Source organism: Scyliorhinus canicula, chromosome 1 (genome assembly GCF_902713615.1).
Source record: "Scyliorhinus canicula chromosome 1, sScyCan1.1, whole genome shotgun sequence".
NCBI lineage: Eukaryota > Metazoa > Chordata > Chondrichthyes > Carcharhiniformes > Scyliorhinidae > Scyliorhinus > Scyliorhinus canicula.
This window is the reverse complement of record NC_052146.1, coordinates 171,026,121-171,043,172: the sequence shown is the minus strand read 5'-3', so window position 1 is coordinate 171,043,172 and position 17,052 is coordinate 171,026,121. Positions and strand designations below refer to the sequence as shown.

General features: G+C 47.1%; 1 protein-coding gene across 6 annotated transcripts in view; it reads right to left on the bottom strand.

Annotated features, from left to right (window-relative positions):
• snx14 (sorting nexin 14) overlaps positions 1-17,052 on the bottom strand; it is a 202,198-nt gene that overhangs the window by 70,249 nt on the left and 114,897 nt on the right. For all 6 annotated transcript variants that reach the window (XM_038802712.1, XM_038802722.1, XM_038802742.1 and 3 more), the window contains 4 exons: positions 15,914-16,046; positions 13,271-13,454; positions 519-602; positions 21-121 (listed from right to left, as the gene is read on the bottom strand). In XM_038802712.1, the coding sequence (XP_038658640.1) occupies positions 21-121; positions 519-602; positions 13,271-13,454; positions 15,914-16,046 (502 nt within the window). The remainder of the gene's footprint in view (positions 1-20; positions 122-518; positions 603-13,270; positions 13,455-15,913; positions 16,047-17,052) is intronic.

The following is a 17,052-nucleotide window of genomic DNA, read 5'->3' as shown; positions in this document are numbered from 1 at the left end:
AGCAAGTTAAATTTGTGTACCTGCAGATATTCCTGAAATTCCTCTCGCTTAGAGTTCAGGAAATCAAAGTTCTTGGATCCGATGAGTCTCTTGAAGGAAGCCTGCGCATCCGGGAAAGATCCTAAAAACACAAAACAGCAAATGAATTTAATTTTTGAAGGATTTAATCAATACTTAATTAATTAGATTCACTCTACAATACAAGATCTAAAACTGCCCTCTTGGATATTTTAACTTGCTACATCTTTGGTACAGGGTGTGGTTTAAACGAAAATGGTCAACAATGCTTCCGTAGATTTGTTTGATTAACTATCCTGTTTATAACCCTCTGGGCTATAAATTCAAAATGACAAAGTATAGATTTAACAAAATATGGTTTTTATCCTCAAAAAACTGAATGTAAATCGGAAACAACTTTCAAAATTAGACAGTGGTCTGTATTCAAAAATACGCGGTGCTGTTTTAAATTATGAGTGGAACTGATTCACTCGGCATATCGATTATCATCAACACTTTACCATGAAATTCTGTAAGCTTCGATTCAAGGACGTAAAACTCAAAATATCTCCGGTAAACAAAGCAGCTTTCACTTTCATGTCCCTCTGGAAAGCAGAATGGAATTAAAAGAAAACAGTTGTTAAAGTATTAAAGGAATGCATTTAAATATAAAGCTAGAACCAACATCATTCTTGCTGTAATTAAACACCTTTTAGGTACAGCTGCAATGCTTGGTCAGAAATGCTGATAAGCAAGAGAAACTCCGGAGCAGTGTAAAAAGAAACACAATAATAATAATAACCTTTATTATTGTCACAAGTAGGCATACATTAAAGCTGCAATTAAGTTACTGTGAAAAGCCCCTAGGCGCCATATTTTGGCGCCTGTTCGGGTACACTGAGGGAGAATTCAGAATGTCCAATTTACCTAACAAGCACGTCTTTCGAGACTTGCGCGACGAAACCGGAGCACCCGGCGGAAACCCACACAGACACAAGGAGAACGTGTAGACTCTGTACAGACAGTGGCCCAATCTGTACGCCAATGATGGTCACAAAAAAAAAAACAAATAATGAAATTGCAGGAAACATTCAGATCTGGCAGCATCGGTGGAAATAAAAACAAAGTTAACATTCAGTCAAGATTAACGGAATGGCATGTCGAAGGACAAAGAAAGTGGGCAGCACGGTAGCATAGTGGTTAGCATCAATGCTTCACAGCTCCAGGGTCCCAGGTTCGGTCCCAGGCTGGGTCCCTGTCTGTGCGGAGTCTGCACAGTCCTCCCAGTGTGTGCGTGGGTTTCCTCCAGGTGCTCCGGTTTCCTCCCACAGTGCCCAAGATCGTGCGGGTTAGGTGGATTGGCCATGCTAAATTGCCCGTAGTGTCCTAAAAAAGTAAGGTTAAGGGGGAGTTGTTGTGTTCGGGTATAGGGTTGGATAGGTGAGTTTTGAGTAGGTGATCATTGCTCGGCACAACATCGAGGCCGAGGGCCTGTTCTGTGCTGTACTGTTCTAAAAAAAAAGAGAAGTAGAGAGTGGAAGGGAAAAAGAGGTAGATTGGAGGAGGGCCTCCCCCAAGAAAGGGGGCCTGCACCCACCCCTACAAGGGGACGGTCCTCCCCTCCCCATCCTCACAAGAGGAAGAGGGCCCCGCACTCACCGTAAGGGTTCAAAGAGAAGAGGAGAGGGAGCCCCCCCAATCTCCACAAGGAGACACCCAACCTTGCAAGGAGAAAAAGGCCTCCCCCCCAGCATTGGAAAGGCCACAAAATCCCACATCCCCTTGTTCCAGCCATCCCTGTCAGTGTTGGCATAGTGATAATATCACTGGTCTAGAAATCCAGGCTAATACTCGGAGGACAAGGATTCAAATTATCCCCCACTGGCAGTTTGCAGAACTTAATGAATAAAACAGACAATAAAAGCTTGCTCGATAATAATGAGCATGAAACCATTGTTATCAAAACCCATCAGGTTCACACACGTCCTTTAGGGAGAAAATCTTCCGTCCTTATCTGGTCTGGCCTACATGTGACCTCCAGACCCACAATAATATGGCTGACTTGTAAAAGCCCTCAAATGGTCAATCAAGCCACTCACAGTTGGATCAAACTGCTACAGAAAAAGTTAATTTAAAAAATGAAACTGGTGGACCATCCAGCCTCAACAACAACAGCAAGCCCAGCCTTGTCGACACCGCAAAGTCCTCCTTAATATGGGGGGGGGGTTAGTCCAAAATTGGGAGAGCTGTCTCACACACTAGTCAAGCACTTCCTGACATCAAAGTACTCATGGATTCATACTTCACTGACAATGGGGGCATTTCTCTGGGCTGCGTTGCAACCTTGCACTGATCTCACTTTGTTGGGAGTATAGCAGGGAAGCCCCAAAATGGGATTTGCAACCAGATGCTAAACAATTTGCTATTCTCGCCGACCCACTCCGGATGACATGATCAGGATCTCGATCAGAAAAGGCGAGAACCTGACCACACTTCAGTTGCATTCATTTTAATCTCATTAGCGAGATTAAAGTAGAATGCAGCAGCAGCCCGGGATCCAATACCCAATCCCCTCGTCGGCGCAGCCGAGGCACGACAGACAGAGGGGAGCACTCAGGCTCAAGGCCCAGCTGCCCATCGTAATTGTCAGCCCACAGGTGCATCCAGTAGGTCACAGATGCTCTGTATGCTCGGGCATCCGACGACATGAACTTGGACCAGGACCAAGCCCAACAAGATGCCTGTGCTGCAGAATTTGCCACCATCATCAGGCTGCCCCAGGTCCAGGAGGTCATTGATAGCACGCATGACGCCCTACAAGAACCCTGGCATCAGGAAATGCCTTTTTTCAACAGGAAGGGGTTCCATTCCCCAAGTGTCAAAATTATGTGCGACCACTGCCTCAGGATCATGCACATGTGCACACGCTATCCTGGAAGCGTTACAGTTATATCCTGGGGCATTTGAAGATCTCTGGGGTCTTTGAGGATCACCTCAGGCTGATGGGTTGGCTTGTGGGGGACAAGGGATATGCACTGAGGTCATGGCTGATGACGTCAATGCAGATGTCCCAGATTGAGGTGGAGTCGAAGTACCATGAGGTCCACACTGCCACCCATACGGTCATTGGGCAGCACGGTGGCACAGTGGTTAGCATAGTTGCTTCACAGCTCCAGGGTCCCATGTTAATTTCCCCACTGGGCACTGTCAGTGCGGTATCTGCACGTTCTCCCTGTGTCTGCATGGGTTTTCTCCGGGTGCTCCGGTTTCCTCCCACTGTCCCATGGTATGCAGGTTAGGTGGATTGGCATGATAACTTGCCCTTAGTGTCCAAAACAGTTAGGTGGGGTTACTGGGTTACAGGGATAGGGGTGGAGGCATGGGTTTAAGTAGGGTGCTCTTTCCAAGGGCCGTGAAGGCTCAATGGGCCGACAGGCCTCCTTCTGCACTGTAAATTCTATGATTGCACAATGCATCATGCTGCTAAAATGTGGTTCCACTGCCTGGATCATTCTGGCAGTGCTCTGCAGGACACTCCCCAAAGGGTTCACCCCCTTTTTTTGTGGTCTTCTGTGCCCTCCACAACCTGGCACAGCAACGGGGGGTCATGCTGGACCAAGGGGAGAACATAAGGGCTCACTGGAGGAGGACAGGCAGCTCATTGCAGGAGAAGCCCAAGGAGGACCCGTAGGATGGAGGACAGGTGGCAGGCGGCAAGGGTCCATCATATTACAAAGTCCTGGGAGGACATCATTGACTCCAGATTGGCATGACAGGAGGTTGTGCTTCCAACAGTTCAACATCCCCCCTCCCGCCCACATCACCTTCCTTCCCCTCTTTCCCGCAGCCCCCCGACTCCCCCTTCACCCAATCCCGCCTTACACCTGCCCTACTCCCCCGGTCCCACCATCCGCCCCGCTCCCCCCATGCCCAATCCTTCCGCTCCCCCCCCCCCCCCCTGCCCAATCCCCTTGCCCAATCCCCTCCGCTCCCCTTGCCCAATCCACTCCGCTCCCCGGCCTAATTTCCCCCCCCCCCCCCCGCTCCCCCATCAAATCCCCCCCCCCGGCTCCCCCTTGCCTAATCCCCCCCCCCGCTCCCCCTTGCCCAATCCACCCCCCCGCTTCCCCTTTGCCCAATCCCCTCCGCTCCCCCTTGCCCAATCCCCCTTGCCCAATCCCTCCCGTTCCGCCTTACCCAATCCCCTTCGCTCCCCCTTACCCAATCCCCCTTGCCTAATCCCCCCACTCCGCCTTGCCCAATCCCCCCCCGCTCCCCATTGCCCAATCCCCCCCGCTCCCCCTTGCCTAATTCCCCCCGCCCAGCTCCCCCATGTCAAATCCCCCCCCCCCCACCGCTCACCCTTGCCCAATCCCCCTGCTTCCCCTTGCCCAATTCCCCCGCTTCCCCTTGCCCAATTCCCCCGCTTCCCCTTGCCCAATCCCCCTGCTTCCCATTCGCCAATCGCCCTCTTCCCCCTTCCCTGATTACCATCCAGGAGTCTATGTGACATCAGGTGACACGGTTGCATTGGCAGGATGGACTAGAAGAACGAGAGATCGCCAAGTCACCTTGGTGGAAGGTCCAGCACCTATTCCTCCTTCAGGGTCTGTGAGCCCCTGGGTGACTCCATGGCATGGAGAGACAGTGGAAGTAAGCTCCAGAAACCTCAAAGTCATCTGGTGCTGCCAGCCCTGGATGCCCTTCATTGTACCATGATGTCAAAGTCCTCAGTAATGGCCCGCTGTGACTAGGCCAAGCTCTGGAATACCTCGGCAATGTCCACCTGTGTCTGCGACACGCCCAAATCAAAGCGCAGTACAGCATAGGAACAGGCTATTTGACCCTCCAAGTCTGCGCTGATCATGATGCCTGTCTCAACTAAAACCTTCTGCACTTTCATGGTCCGTATTCCTCTATTCCAATCCCATTCATGTATTTGTCAAGATGCCTCTGAAATGCCGCTATCGTACCTGCTTCCACCACCTCCCCCGGCAACGAGTTCCAGGCACTCACCACCCTGTGTGAAAAACTTCCCTCTTACATTTCCTCTAAACTTTGCCCCTCGCACCTTAAATTTATGTCCCTTAGTAATTGCTTTTTCCACCCTGGGAAAAAGCTTCAGACTATCCCCTCTGTCCATGCCACTCATAAATTTGTAGACTTCTATCAGGTCACCCCTTAACCTCCACCGTTCCAGTGAAAACAAACCAAGTTTTTACAACCTCTCCTCATAACGAACACCCTCCAAACTAAGCAACATCCTGGTAAACCTCTTCTGCACCCTTTCCAAAATATCCACATCCTTCTGCTAGCGTGGCAACCAGAATTGTGCACAATATTCCAAGTGTGGCCTAACTAGGGTTCTGTACAGCTGCAGCCTGGCATGCCAATTTTTATACTCAATGCCCAGCCTATGAAGGCAAGCATGCCGTATGTCTTCTTGACTGCCTTCTCCACCTGCATTGCCACTTTCAGTGATCTTTTGACTGGGACATGATGGCAAGTTCCTCAGCCATGGTTATCAGAGACTGAGCCATGGCTTGGACTCAACCACTAATGGCTCGGACATCGTGCCCCAGGCTTTCCACTGCAGGTGCCACCCTTGTAATGTTGGCCTGGGTGCCATGCATTGTTGGCATCATCTCCTGCACCTGAAGCCTTTGGGATTCCTCCAATCGGCCTCGCAGTTGCAGGAATGTCGCTGATATACCCTCTTTAATCTCAAGGGAGAACTTTATCCAGAGGCTCAACATTTAGCTGGGGGCCAGCTGAGTTCTGGGATCCAACAGGCCTCACACTGCCGTCTCCCTCGGATGCTCTTGATTCCCCCTGATGAATCCATTAGCAGCTGTGTGGTGCTCATTAGATAGTGACCAAACCGGTCTGCTAATCTCACCCACCAAGCTGTGTCTCTCTGCGATGGTGGAAGGTGCGGATGATAGTTGTGATGCATTGTCGGTGTTCTCCTCAGAGCTCTCTTCCGAGGTGGTCTCTTGGGTGGTGGGGGGGGTGGCAGCAACTCCAGATGGTGCGGCCCCATCAGATGGTGAGCCTGCAAGTCAAGGGAGCTGGGTTCAGTGAAAGGGGAGGACTATGGACTGGGCATCACCAACTAACTGGAGATAGGTAATCTGAATAAAGGTGCAGTGGATCCTCACTTCTCTGGCACAAGCCAATCTCATGTTTGGCTACTGCTGGCTCCTCGTCCAACTCCACGATCTCCAGGGCCCATTCCTCATAACTGGGTGAGGACATGAAACTCTGGGACCCCACTCCCACCCAGTCTTCTCCCTCTCCCTTTTATTATGGGCAATCATCTCCGGCAGGGACAAACGGAGGACATTGTGAGCCTGGCGGGTCAGGGGTTCTACAGCAGATGGCATGTGTGGACACAATGCCTAGACAGAAAAGGGATGCGATGAAGAGTGCCAGGGGAGTTTGTGGGAACAATCTGGGAGGTTGGTTGTTGGGAGGGTACAAGGTGGTAGCCAGTGGATTGGAGTGGGGTTGGATCCAGGGGTGGCAATGGGACTGATGACAGGAGGAGAGAGGTGGCAATTTACCCTTACAGCCTATAGGAGGTAATTCATCACCTTCCTTCAACGGATGCCGGTTCTCCTGGCCATGCTGCTGGCACGAACTGCAGCTGTCACTGCTTCCAGATGGGATTTGTCACAGTACTCTGGGGTCTCCTACACCCTTGGTGCCGCAGTGTGCCCCGCCTCGCCTCCACAGTGCCCAGAAGCCTGGCCAGGTCTGAATCCAGAAATTGAGGAGCAGGTCTCCACGCTGCCATCCACCTGGCTTGACTAGGAGTGCTGAGGGAACATTTAAATGCTGTTCCCCCTTATTAGCAGCAAACAGCTGAGCCCTGAGTCAGGCGAATCAAATGCCTGGGGACTCTGGTTCAATGTGTTTCACATGGGGGATCGTTTTTTGCACAGTGTGGGTGAAGCGTGATCTTGATTGCGTACATCCATCCGGCAGCAATCACCCTGCAGTTCATACCAAAAGTATATTGTCATTTTTCAGGACAATGGTGTCCAATTGTCTCAGACTCCACGGTCACAGCAGAGAAGGCCGCGCAGTGGTAAACAGTCAGGAGGGAGTTTCCCTAGGATTCTCAACATCGATTTTGGATCCATGAAGTCACATGATATCAAGTCAAACATGGGTGAGGAAACCTCCCATTGACTACAACCTCCTCTCCACCCTGTCCTCCCATTCAGCTGATGAATCAGTACTCCTCCATGTTGAACACCACTTTGAGGTGGGTGACAATGGCACAGAATGTACTCTGGGTGGGGGGAGTTCAATCACCAACAGTGGCTCAACAGCACCGCTACTGATTGAGCTAGCCGAAACCTAAGAGACTAAGTGCTAAACTGGGCCTGTGGCAAATGGTGAGGGGGCCAACAAGTGGGAAAAAGCAACTTGACCTCATCCTCACCAATCTACCTGTTTCAGATGCATCGGTCCATACAGTTTTGGTCAGAAACACCACTGCACAGTCCCTGACGAGATGTGGTTCTGTCTTCATATTGAGGATACCCTCTTGTCATATGATATGGCACTACCATCGTGCTAAATGGGACAGACTTCAAGCAGATCTAGCAACTCAGCCAAAGAGCATGTAACCTCATGGCCTGGCATACTCCCCACTCTACAATTACCATCAAGCCAGGGGATCAATCCTGGTTCAAAGGGCGTGCAAGAGGCCATGCCAGAAGGAGCACCAGGCATACCTAAAATGAGGCGTTAACCTGGTGAAGCCAGAACACAGGACTACTACTTGCCAGACAGCAGCAGAAGCCATAGCTGGAGCTGAGCAATCCCACAACCAACAGATCATATCCAAGCTCTGCAGTTCTTCCACATTCAGTCATGAATGGCTGTGGAGAAAGCGGCAGCTCCACAAATACCCCATCCTTAACTATGGAGTCCAGTGCATCATTGCAAAGGCTGAAGCATCTGCTACATACTTCAGCCAGAAGAGCCGAGTGGATGATCTATCACAGCCTCCTCTGGAGGTCCCTGCATCACAGATAACAGGCTTTAGCCAATTCAATTCACTCCACACGATATCAAGAAACGGCTGAAGGCACTGGAGGCTACGGGCCTGACAATATTCTGGCAATAATACTAAAGACTTGTGTTCCAGAACTTTCCACACCGCTAGGCAATCTGTTCCAGTACAGCTACAACACTGGCATCTTCCCAGCAATTTGGAAAATCGTCCAAGTATGTCCTGTCCACCTAAGAGCAGAACAAATCTGTGCAGCATGGTGGTTAGCACAGTTGCTTCACAGCTGCAGGGTCCCAGGTTCAATTCCTGGCTTGGGTCACTGTGTGCGGAGTCTGCACGTTCTCCCAGTGTCTGCGTGGGTTTCCTCCCAGTGCTCTGGTCTCCTCCCACAGTTCAAAGATGTGCAAGTTAGGTGGATTGGCTGTGCTACATTACCTTTAATGTTCAAAAAAGGTTAGGTGGGGTTACAGGGATAGGGTGGAGGTATGGGGATCGGGCGAGTATGGGCTTAGATAGGGTGACGGGCCGGTGCAGACTCGATGGGCCAATGGCCCCTTCTGCGCTGTAAAAAATTCTATGAAATCAAACCTGGTCAATTAACACCCCATCAGCCTACTCTTATATGATCAACAAAATGATAGCAGGAATTATCAAAAGGGCTCTTAAGTGGCACTTGTTTAGCAATAACCTGCTCACTGATGCTGTCAGATTTTCACCAGAGCTACTCAGCTCCTGACCTCATTTCAACCTTGGTACAATTAAGGACAAAGGAGCTGGACTCAAGGTGAAAGTGATGGTCCTTAACATCAAGGCATGGCATCAACGAGCTCTAGCAAACCTGAAGACAATGGGAATCGGGGAAAATTCTCCATTGATTGGGAGTCATACCTCGCACAAATGAAGATGGTTGTTAGAGATCACTCATCTCAGTCATGGGATAACTCTGCAGGAGCACCTCAGGGGAATGTCCTAGGCCCAAACACCTCCAGCTGTTTCATTCATCACCTTACCTCCATCACCAGGTCAAAGTGGAGATGTTCACCGATGACTGCACAATTTCCACATCATTAGCAACTCACCAAATACTGAAGTGTCATGGAAATACGGAGCAAGACCTGGAGAATATCTATGTTTGGGCTTTTAGGCACAAGTAACATTCCCACCACACACGTGCCAGGCAATGACCATCTCCAATAAGACTAAAACTAGCCATTTCCCAATGACATTCAATGGCATTATCATCACTATTAACATCCTGGGGGTTTATCATTGACCAGAAACTGAACTGGACCAGCATAGAAATATTGTGGCTATAAAATCAGGTCAGAGGTTGGGACTTCTGCAACAAGTAACTCAGTTCCTAACTCGCCAAAGCCTGTCCACCATCTCCAAGGCTCAATTCAGGAATGTGATGGAATACTGTCCACTTACCTGGATGAGTGCAGCGCCAACAACACTCCACAAGCAAAACACTATCCAGGACAAAGCAGCCCACTTCACTGGCACCCTATCCACCACCTTAAATATTAATTCCCTCCAACACTGACACACAGTAAGGAGATGCAAAGCAGCAACTCACCAAGCTCTTTTGACAGAACCTCCCAAACGGCCAGCCTCTGCCACCTCAAAGGACAAATGCAGCAGACACATGGAACACCACCACCTGCAAGTTCTCCACCAAGTCGGGCAGCACGGTGGCACAGTGGTTAGCATTGCTGCCTACGACGTTGAGGACCTGGGTTCGAATCCCGGCTCTGGATCACTGTCCGTGAGGAGTTTGCACATTCTCCCCGTGTCTGCGTGGGTTTCACCCCCACAACCCAAAGATGTGCAGGATAGGTGGATTGGCAACGTTAAATTGCCCCTTAATTGGAAAAAATAATTGGGTACTCTAAATTTATTTTTTAAAAGTTCTCCACCAAATCAAACATCAACCTGACTTGGAACTATGTCGCCATTCCCTCACTGTTCAAAATCTTGGAACTCCCGCCCGAACAGCATCGTGGGTGTACCTCCTCCTCCACAAGGACTGCAGCAGTCCAAGAAGACACCTCACCACCACCTTCTCAAGGGGCAATTAGGAATGGGCAATAAATGATAACCTAGCCAGTGGTACCCACATCCCGTGAAAAATAAATTAAAAGCAATTTTCTCATTTATCTTATTGGAGGGAAAGAAGGAAGATTGGCTTGCGTATCACTACCAGCACAAATAAATGATCAGTTTTACCTGAGATTTTAAAAATGGAGTTGATTTCCCCTCTTGGGTTTTTATGGTGTCCCATGTTCTAGTTGGTTATCATAGCAATAATGAACTTTCCACACAGCTTGGAATTCTGCAGCAACTCCTCTTGATTATTATTTTTGTACGGTTTTATTGTTTAACACTGAATGCAAGTTATTTACCACCACAATCACTATTTTTGCCATGGTGATTTCAAATCATAATGCAACAAATTTGTTCTGATGATCAATTGAAGTTGCAACTCACATTGAGCGACCATATGGAACAAGTGATAACAACTGTGCTAAATCTTCCCATACATAGAATCAAACTGTGTTACAGCAAGCTAGCCATCTCCATTAAAATAACACACAACAGAGGAGTTTAAATTAATTACTTAGCGCAGGTCTCAGTATCACAAATAAATCGCTCAATAGCGTTTAACATAGCATATTGCAAATGTTTTATTGCTGAATTTGACATTGAGACCAGAATTAGTGAACTATCCCTGATAATCACAGGAGCACAAGAGACTGGAATCTTGGCAGCATTTCCATATCTAGCCTCAGAAAATAAAGAATAAATTAACAGTCAGAAACGTAACTGGGACAGCTTAAAGTCTACTTTCTCTCGTGCTCATTTCGATCTCCATAGAGACTGATAACTTTTTAAAAAGACATTTGAATTCCAGTAACCAATTGAAGACATCACACAAGATTTCACGTTTAAAACTTTCATAAACAAGAGAAAAACAACATTTTACTATTTTTGTACACAACATATTCTCTAAACTACAGAAACAATCCCCTGTGAGACTTTAAACAGGGTTGTGAATCCAGTACCAAGGTTATACTGTACTCTATCCCTTCAGTGGTCATTTGATTCTCCTGGAACCAGTCCAAAGTTATCCTCTGTGTCCGATGGCCTATTTCCTTTTCCCTTTGTGAGCCGGGTAACTTCTAATCCAAAGTGACTTTTATTACGAGTTATCAGGAGTTCTCTCTCCCGACCCAAAGCTTGGTGAACCTTCAGGCCTAGTTTAAATCCTCACAAACTTGTGATAGAATCATAGAATTTACAGTGCAGGAGGAGGCCATTTGGCCCATCGAGTCTGTACCAGCCCTTGGAAAGAGCACCCTACTTAAGCCCACACCTCCACGCTATCCTTGTAACCCAGTAACCCTACCTAATCTTTTGGGACACTAAGGGCAATTTAACATGGCCAATCCACCTAACCTGCACATCGTTGGGAGGAAACTGGAGCATCCGGAGGAAACCCACGCAGACACGGGGACAGAGTGCAGACTCCACACAGACAAAGACCCAAGCCGGGAATCGAACCCAGGTCCCTGGTGCTGTGAAGCAACAGTGCTAACCACTGTGATACCGTGCCCCCCCCCCCCCCACATCTGAGCTTGAGCTCCTACCTGCATTCTGCTTGGTGAACCACACAGTCAGCATTTTCTCGGTTGCAGGATTGACTGCCCCCATTTTTCTGCTCTCACGATTCTGGCAGACTGATTTGTTTCTGCCAGGCCCAGTGATAGCTTAATAACCCAACAATACATAATAATATTTGCTTATTGTCACAAGTAGGCTTCAATGAAGTTACTGTGAAAAGCCCCGAGTCGCCACATTCCGGTGCCAGTTCGGAGAGGCCGGTATGGGAATTGATCCCACGCCACTTGCATTGTTCTGCATTACACGCCAGCTGTTTAGCCCACTGTGCTAAACCAGCCCCTCCACTGTCTTAAACCAGCCAGGTACAATGGCTTTTCATTAATTACTTCCTTACCAGAGCCCACCTCCATGGCAACTTCAATCACATAGGTCTTGTATCCAGGCAGAAATGCCACTTAGCTAAACTCAAGATCTTCAAGTAAAACTATTTATAAAATCTGACATTCTTAACACCTCACTGTGAGACTTGGAGACTAACAGTCTATCCAGAGTCAGCATAGATGCTCTTATCATTGTCCACAGGTGTGAACATCTTGCACCTTCTCAGCACATCTCCACTCTTATCAGAATAGCAGCTAAGCTCCCCAGGCTTGTTATCAGGTGGAAGTCAGAGCTGGTCACCTGATGCCCTTCTTTCCTCTATTTTACCCTGGGAACAATCTCAAAACAAACTATAAAACTTGGTAGTTGTAAGATGCTAAGCAATAAAGTATTCAATCGTCTATAGGCTTTGGAGTATAGAATCATGTAATTTACAGTGCAGGAGGAGGATTCTTTCAGTTTGCTACACACAAGATTTTTTTTAAATTAATTTACAAGATGAGGCTGTCACTGGCTAGGCCAACATTGATGGGCCATCCCTAATTGTCTTTGAGTAAGTCATGGTGAGCTGACTTCTTGATCCATTGCAATCCCCATGATGGAAATAACTCTCAGTGCTGTTGGGGAGTGAGTTCCAGGTTTTTGACTCAGTGTCAGTGAAGGAACAGCAATACATTTCCAGGTTTGGCTTGAAGGTGAACTTCAGGTGGTGGTGTTCCCATGTGTCTGCTGTCCTTGCCCATCCAGATGGTAGCAGTCGTGACTTTAAAAGGTGCTGCCTAAGGAGCCTTGGTGAGGTCTTGCAGTGCATCTTGTAGATGGCAGACACTGCTGCTACTGTGCGCCAGTGGTGGAGGAAATGAATATTTGTGGGTCGGGTAGTTATGAAGCAGGCTGCATAGTCCTGGATAATGTGTAGCCTCTGGCAAGTGAAGAGTTTTCCATCACAGTCCTGACTTGTGCCTCAAGGATAGTGGACTAGCTTTCGGAAGTGAGTTAACTCACCATAGAATTTAGATGGCTAGTCCAGTTCAATTTCTGGTCAATGTCAACACCCAAGGATGTTGATAGTGGGGATTCAGTGATGGTAACTCTATTGAATGTTAAGTGGATAACTTTGTCTGCAAGTTCGCTGTTCAATCAGGTACAGATAAGCTCACGCACTCATGACCTTGTATCCCAGAAATAATTAGAAAAAAGGTAAGGGAAGGAGAAGTGAAAGAAACTTAACCATCTTACCTGATCCATCGTCATTTCGATCCACCTCAATGCAGAAGACTGGGACTTTCTCTTTTTTACTGTCAAAGTAGAAGTCTAGATATGGAATGCTTATTTTCCATGCAGCGAGGTTACGCTGGGCATTGGGAGTGATTGCCAGTTCTTCAATTAAATCATCCTCAGACACAACCGTTGCTTCTTCAACCTGTAACAAAGCTTAACATGAAATGTCAGCTTTTCACGGAGATGACAAAGTTCAATATTTTGGACAATCAGTCATTACAGAACATCAACTTCCACGTGTGTGCGTCATTTTAGAAAAATAAAACTTATGAAAAGGTTGAGGATACAAAGGGAGGAAGAAGGCTGCTTACCAAAATAACACACATTCATGCATTTGAAAGCAAGCAGTAATGACCTGCATCTCACTTCCCATGAGGGTGGCAAAAGCGGAGATGATGAATGATTTCAAAAAGAAATTGGAACGGCACTTTTCATAGAATTTACAGTGCAGGAGGCCATTCAGCCCATCGAGTCTGTACGGGCTCTTGGAAAGAGCACCCGACCCTATCCCCATAACCCAGTAACCCCACCCAACACTAAGGGCAATTTTGGACACGAAGGGCAATTTATCATGGCCAATCCACCTAACCTGCACATCTTTGGACTGTGGGAGGAAACCGGAGCACCCGGAGGAAACCCACGCACACACGGGGAGGATATGCAGACTCCGCACAGACAGTGACCCAAGCCGGAATTGAACCTGGGACCCTGGAGCTGTGAAGCGATTGTGCTATCCACAATGCTACCGTGCTTCACAGGTACAAACTCGCAGGATGACAAGGATAGAGCAAGGGAATGGGACAGATTGGACTACTCTGCAGAAAATCGCAAGGACTTAATGGGTTGAATGGCCTCCCCCTGAGCCCTCGTGACTCTATGATATAGCAATGGAACCAAGCCGGGGGGGGGGGGGGGGGGGGGAAGAATCCCATACGGTTGGGCAGAGGACAGCTGTTAGAGAGAATGCTGTGGTCAACTGTCTCAAAGAATGGATTCAAACCAAGAATGATTTAGACTTGAATGTAGGAGGATTGTGATCAGTAAATTCGTGGACGATACAAAAATTGGTGAAAAGGATAGCCTTAGATTATAGGAGGATATAAACAGGCTGGTCAGATGGGCTGATCAGTGGAAAATTAAATTCAATCCGGATAAGTGTGAGGTGATGTACTTGGGCAGGAGAAACAAGGCATAAGAATACATGATAAACAACAGGATCCTGGGAAACACCAAGGGCCAGAGGGATCTTGGTGTGCATGTACACTACTCGCTTAGCAGGGCAGATGGATAAAGTGGTTGAGAAAGCATATGGTATACTGGCCTTTATTAGCCAAAGCATAGAGTTTAAGAGCAGAGCGGTTATGCTGGAACTGTATAAAATGTTGGTTAGACCACAGCCAGAGAATTGTGTGCAGTTCTGGAATCCACATTATCGGAGGGATGTGATAGCACTGGAAAGGGTGCAGAGAAGACTTATTAGGATGTTCCCTGGGCTGGAGGGTTTTAGTTCTGAAGAGGGATTGGATAGACTGGGGCTGTTTTCCTTGGAGAAGAGGAGACCGAGGGGGAGGACATGATTGAGATATATAAAATTATGAGGGGCATAGTAAGAGTAGACAGGAAGAACTTTTCCCCTTGGTGTAGGGATCGATGATCAGGAGGCATAGGTTTAAGGTAAGGGGCAGGAGGTTTACAGGGGATGTGAGGGAAAACCTTTTCACCCTGAGGGGAGTGGGAGTATGGAACTGACTGACTGAAACGGTGGTGAGGGCAGAGACCTCATACCATGTAAGTAGTTAGATGTGCACGTGCGATGCCATAGCATACACGGTTATGGGCCAAGTTCTGGAAAATGGGATGAGAATAGTTAGGTGGTTATATTTGACTGGCAAAGGCTGACCACTATGGTTCCAAGAAGTATGAGCTGAAATAATTAAAGAAACAACTTTTTGAAGTGGATCATGGTTTGTGTGTCGTTTTCCCCACCGCATTAACCATGCCAGGTTGCCAGTTCCACCCAGATTGCCAGCCAAAAATCTCAGAACTTAATTTATGGTAGAGATTGGTCCTAGATTTAATCTCGGACCTAAATCCTTAGAATCCCTACAGTGCAGAATAAGGTCATTCGGCCATTGGGTCTGCACCAACCCTGTGAAAGAGCACTCTACCTCGGCCCACTCCCCCACCCTATCCCTGTAACCCCACTTAACCTACACATCCCTGAACACTAAAGGGAAATTTTAGCATGGCCAATCCACCTAACCGACACATCTTTGGACTGAGAGGGGAAACCAGAGCACCCGAGGGAAACCCACACAGACACAGGGTGAACGTGCAAACCCCACACCAGTAGTCCCCCAAGGACTGAATTGAAACCCGGTCACTGGAACTGTGAGGCAGCAGTGCTAACCACTATGCCACCTAAAGTTGAATACAACACTGCTCCTCGAAAACCACCAAATTCCAGCATACATGTCAATGAATGCTTATTCCAACTCTAATTCTGGAACCGAGCAAATTTACAGTTTTAAAAGAAAGCTACAACTTGGTATACCATGCTTAACCAATATGGTTACAGTTTGAATAGCCAATGTCACTCACAAGATCATCATCTCCTGCTGGCAATCCATAGTTAGGCAACATAGCCCCTTCCATCGTTGTGCTTTTAAAAACTCCTTTGAGCTTGCTACCTATTCGACTTATTCCAAAAGATTCTCCACGTTTATTGGAGCCCCTGAATGACAGCAGACAAATGGATCAGTAAATCCTTTAAACACAAAAAATTGCACAAATTAAGTAAATGTGGAACAAGCAGAGCAATGAATTTTATCCTCATGCGATGGTCAGAGATAAAGAGCAACTCTGACCTGTTTATTTACAATTATCATCAACACTTGACAAGAATTAGGGCTGCAATTTACAAGCTGGGTGAATTTGTATACACTTTCTCCTATGCGTTTTTATTACAAATCTAGTGGTAAAAATAATCACTAAATCAAACTGTGAAGAGAGATCAACCTTTATTCATTACAAAATTGCTAAGACAATTCTCACTGGCGAGAGCAGATATTGAGCCTATACAACTTTGATGTTCATGTATCCAATCAAAGAAGAATTCTATTCCATTCTTCTATGATTGGATGCATAAACATCAAAACTCCTATCAGAGCTAGGTGTAGTGATCTCAACTGGAGAAATTGTGCCAGACAAGGTGCAAGAACGTCTAAACTTTGATCACTTTCTTCAAATGGATATTTGAAAGAATTTTCATTTCATTTTTCATTTTTGAATAGTTGGAATATTAGAATGGCACTTAGAAATCTGTGAATTACATGGGAACTGCACTGCATATTAGGATGAAGTTGAGGTGTACTGTAGAGTGAGCGTAAGAGTTCACACTGTATAACCCTTCAAGAAAAAATTATATGCCAATTTATATGATCTACGTTTCATTGGTAAACAAACTAAAAGAACGGACTTCTGAAGGGGGCAGTTTTCAGTTACATACTCATTGTAAGTTAGAGACACCTCTAATTAGAAGAGACACCTTTAAATGATTACATCAATACATTTACCATTTGTATTAGAAAATGGTTGCAACATATGGTGCACTAAGTTATGCATCACAGAACAAGGCCAAATATCAAAACTAAATCCCAAGTGAAGTACTATTCCTCCACTTCACCATACTACCCGAATGTATTTACATGTCTAATGTCCTATGTTTTTTCATGTATGGA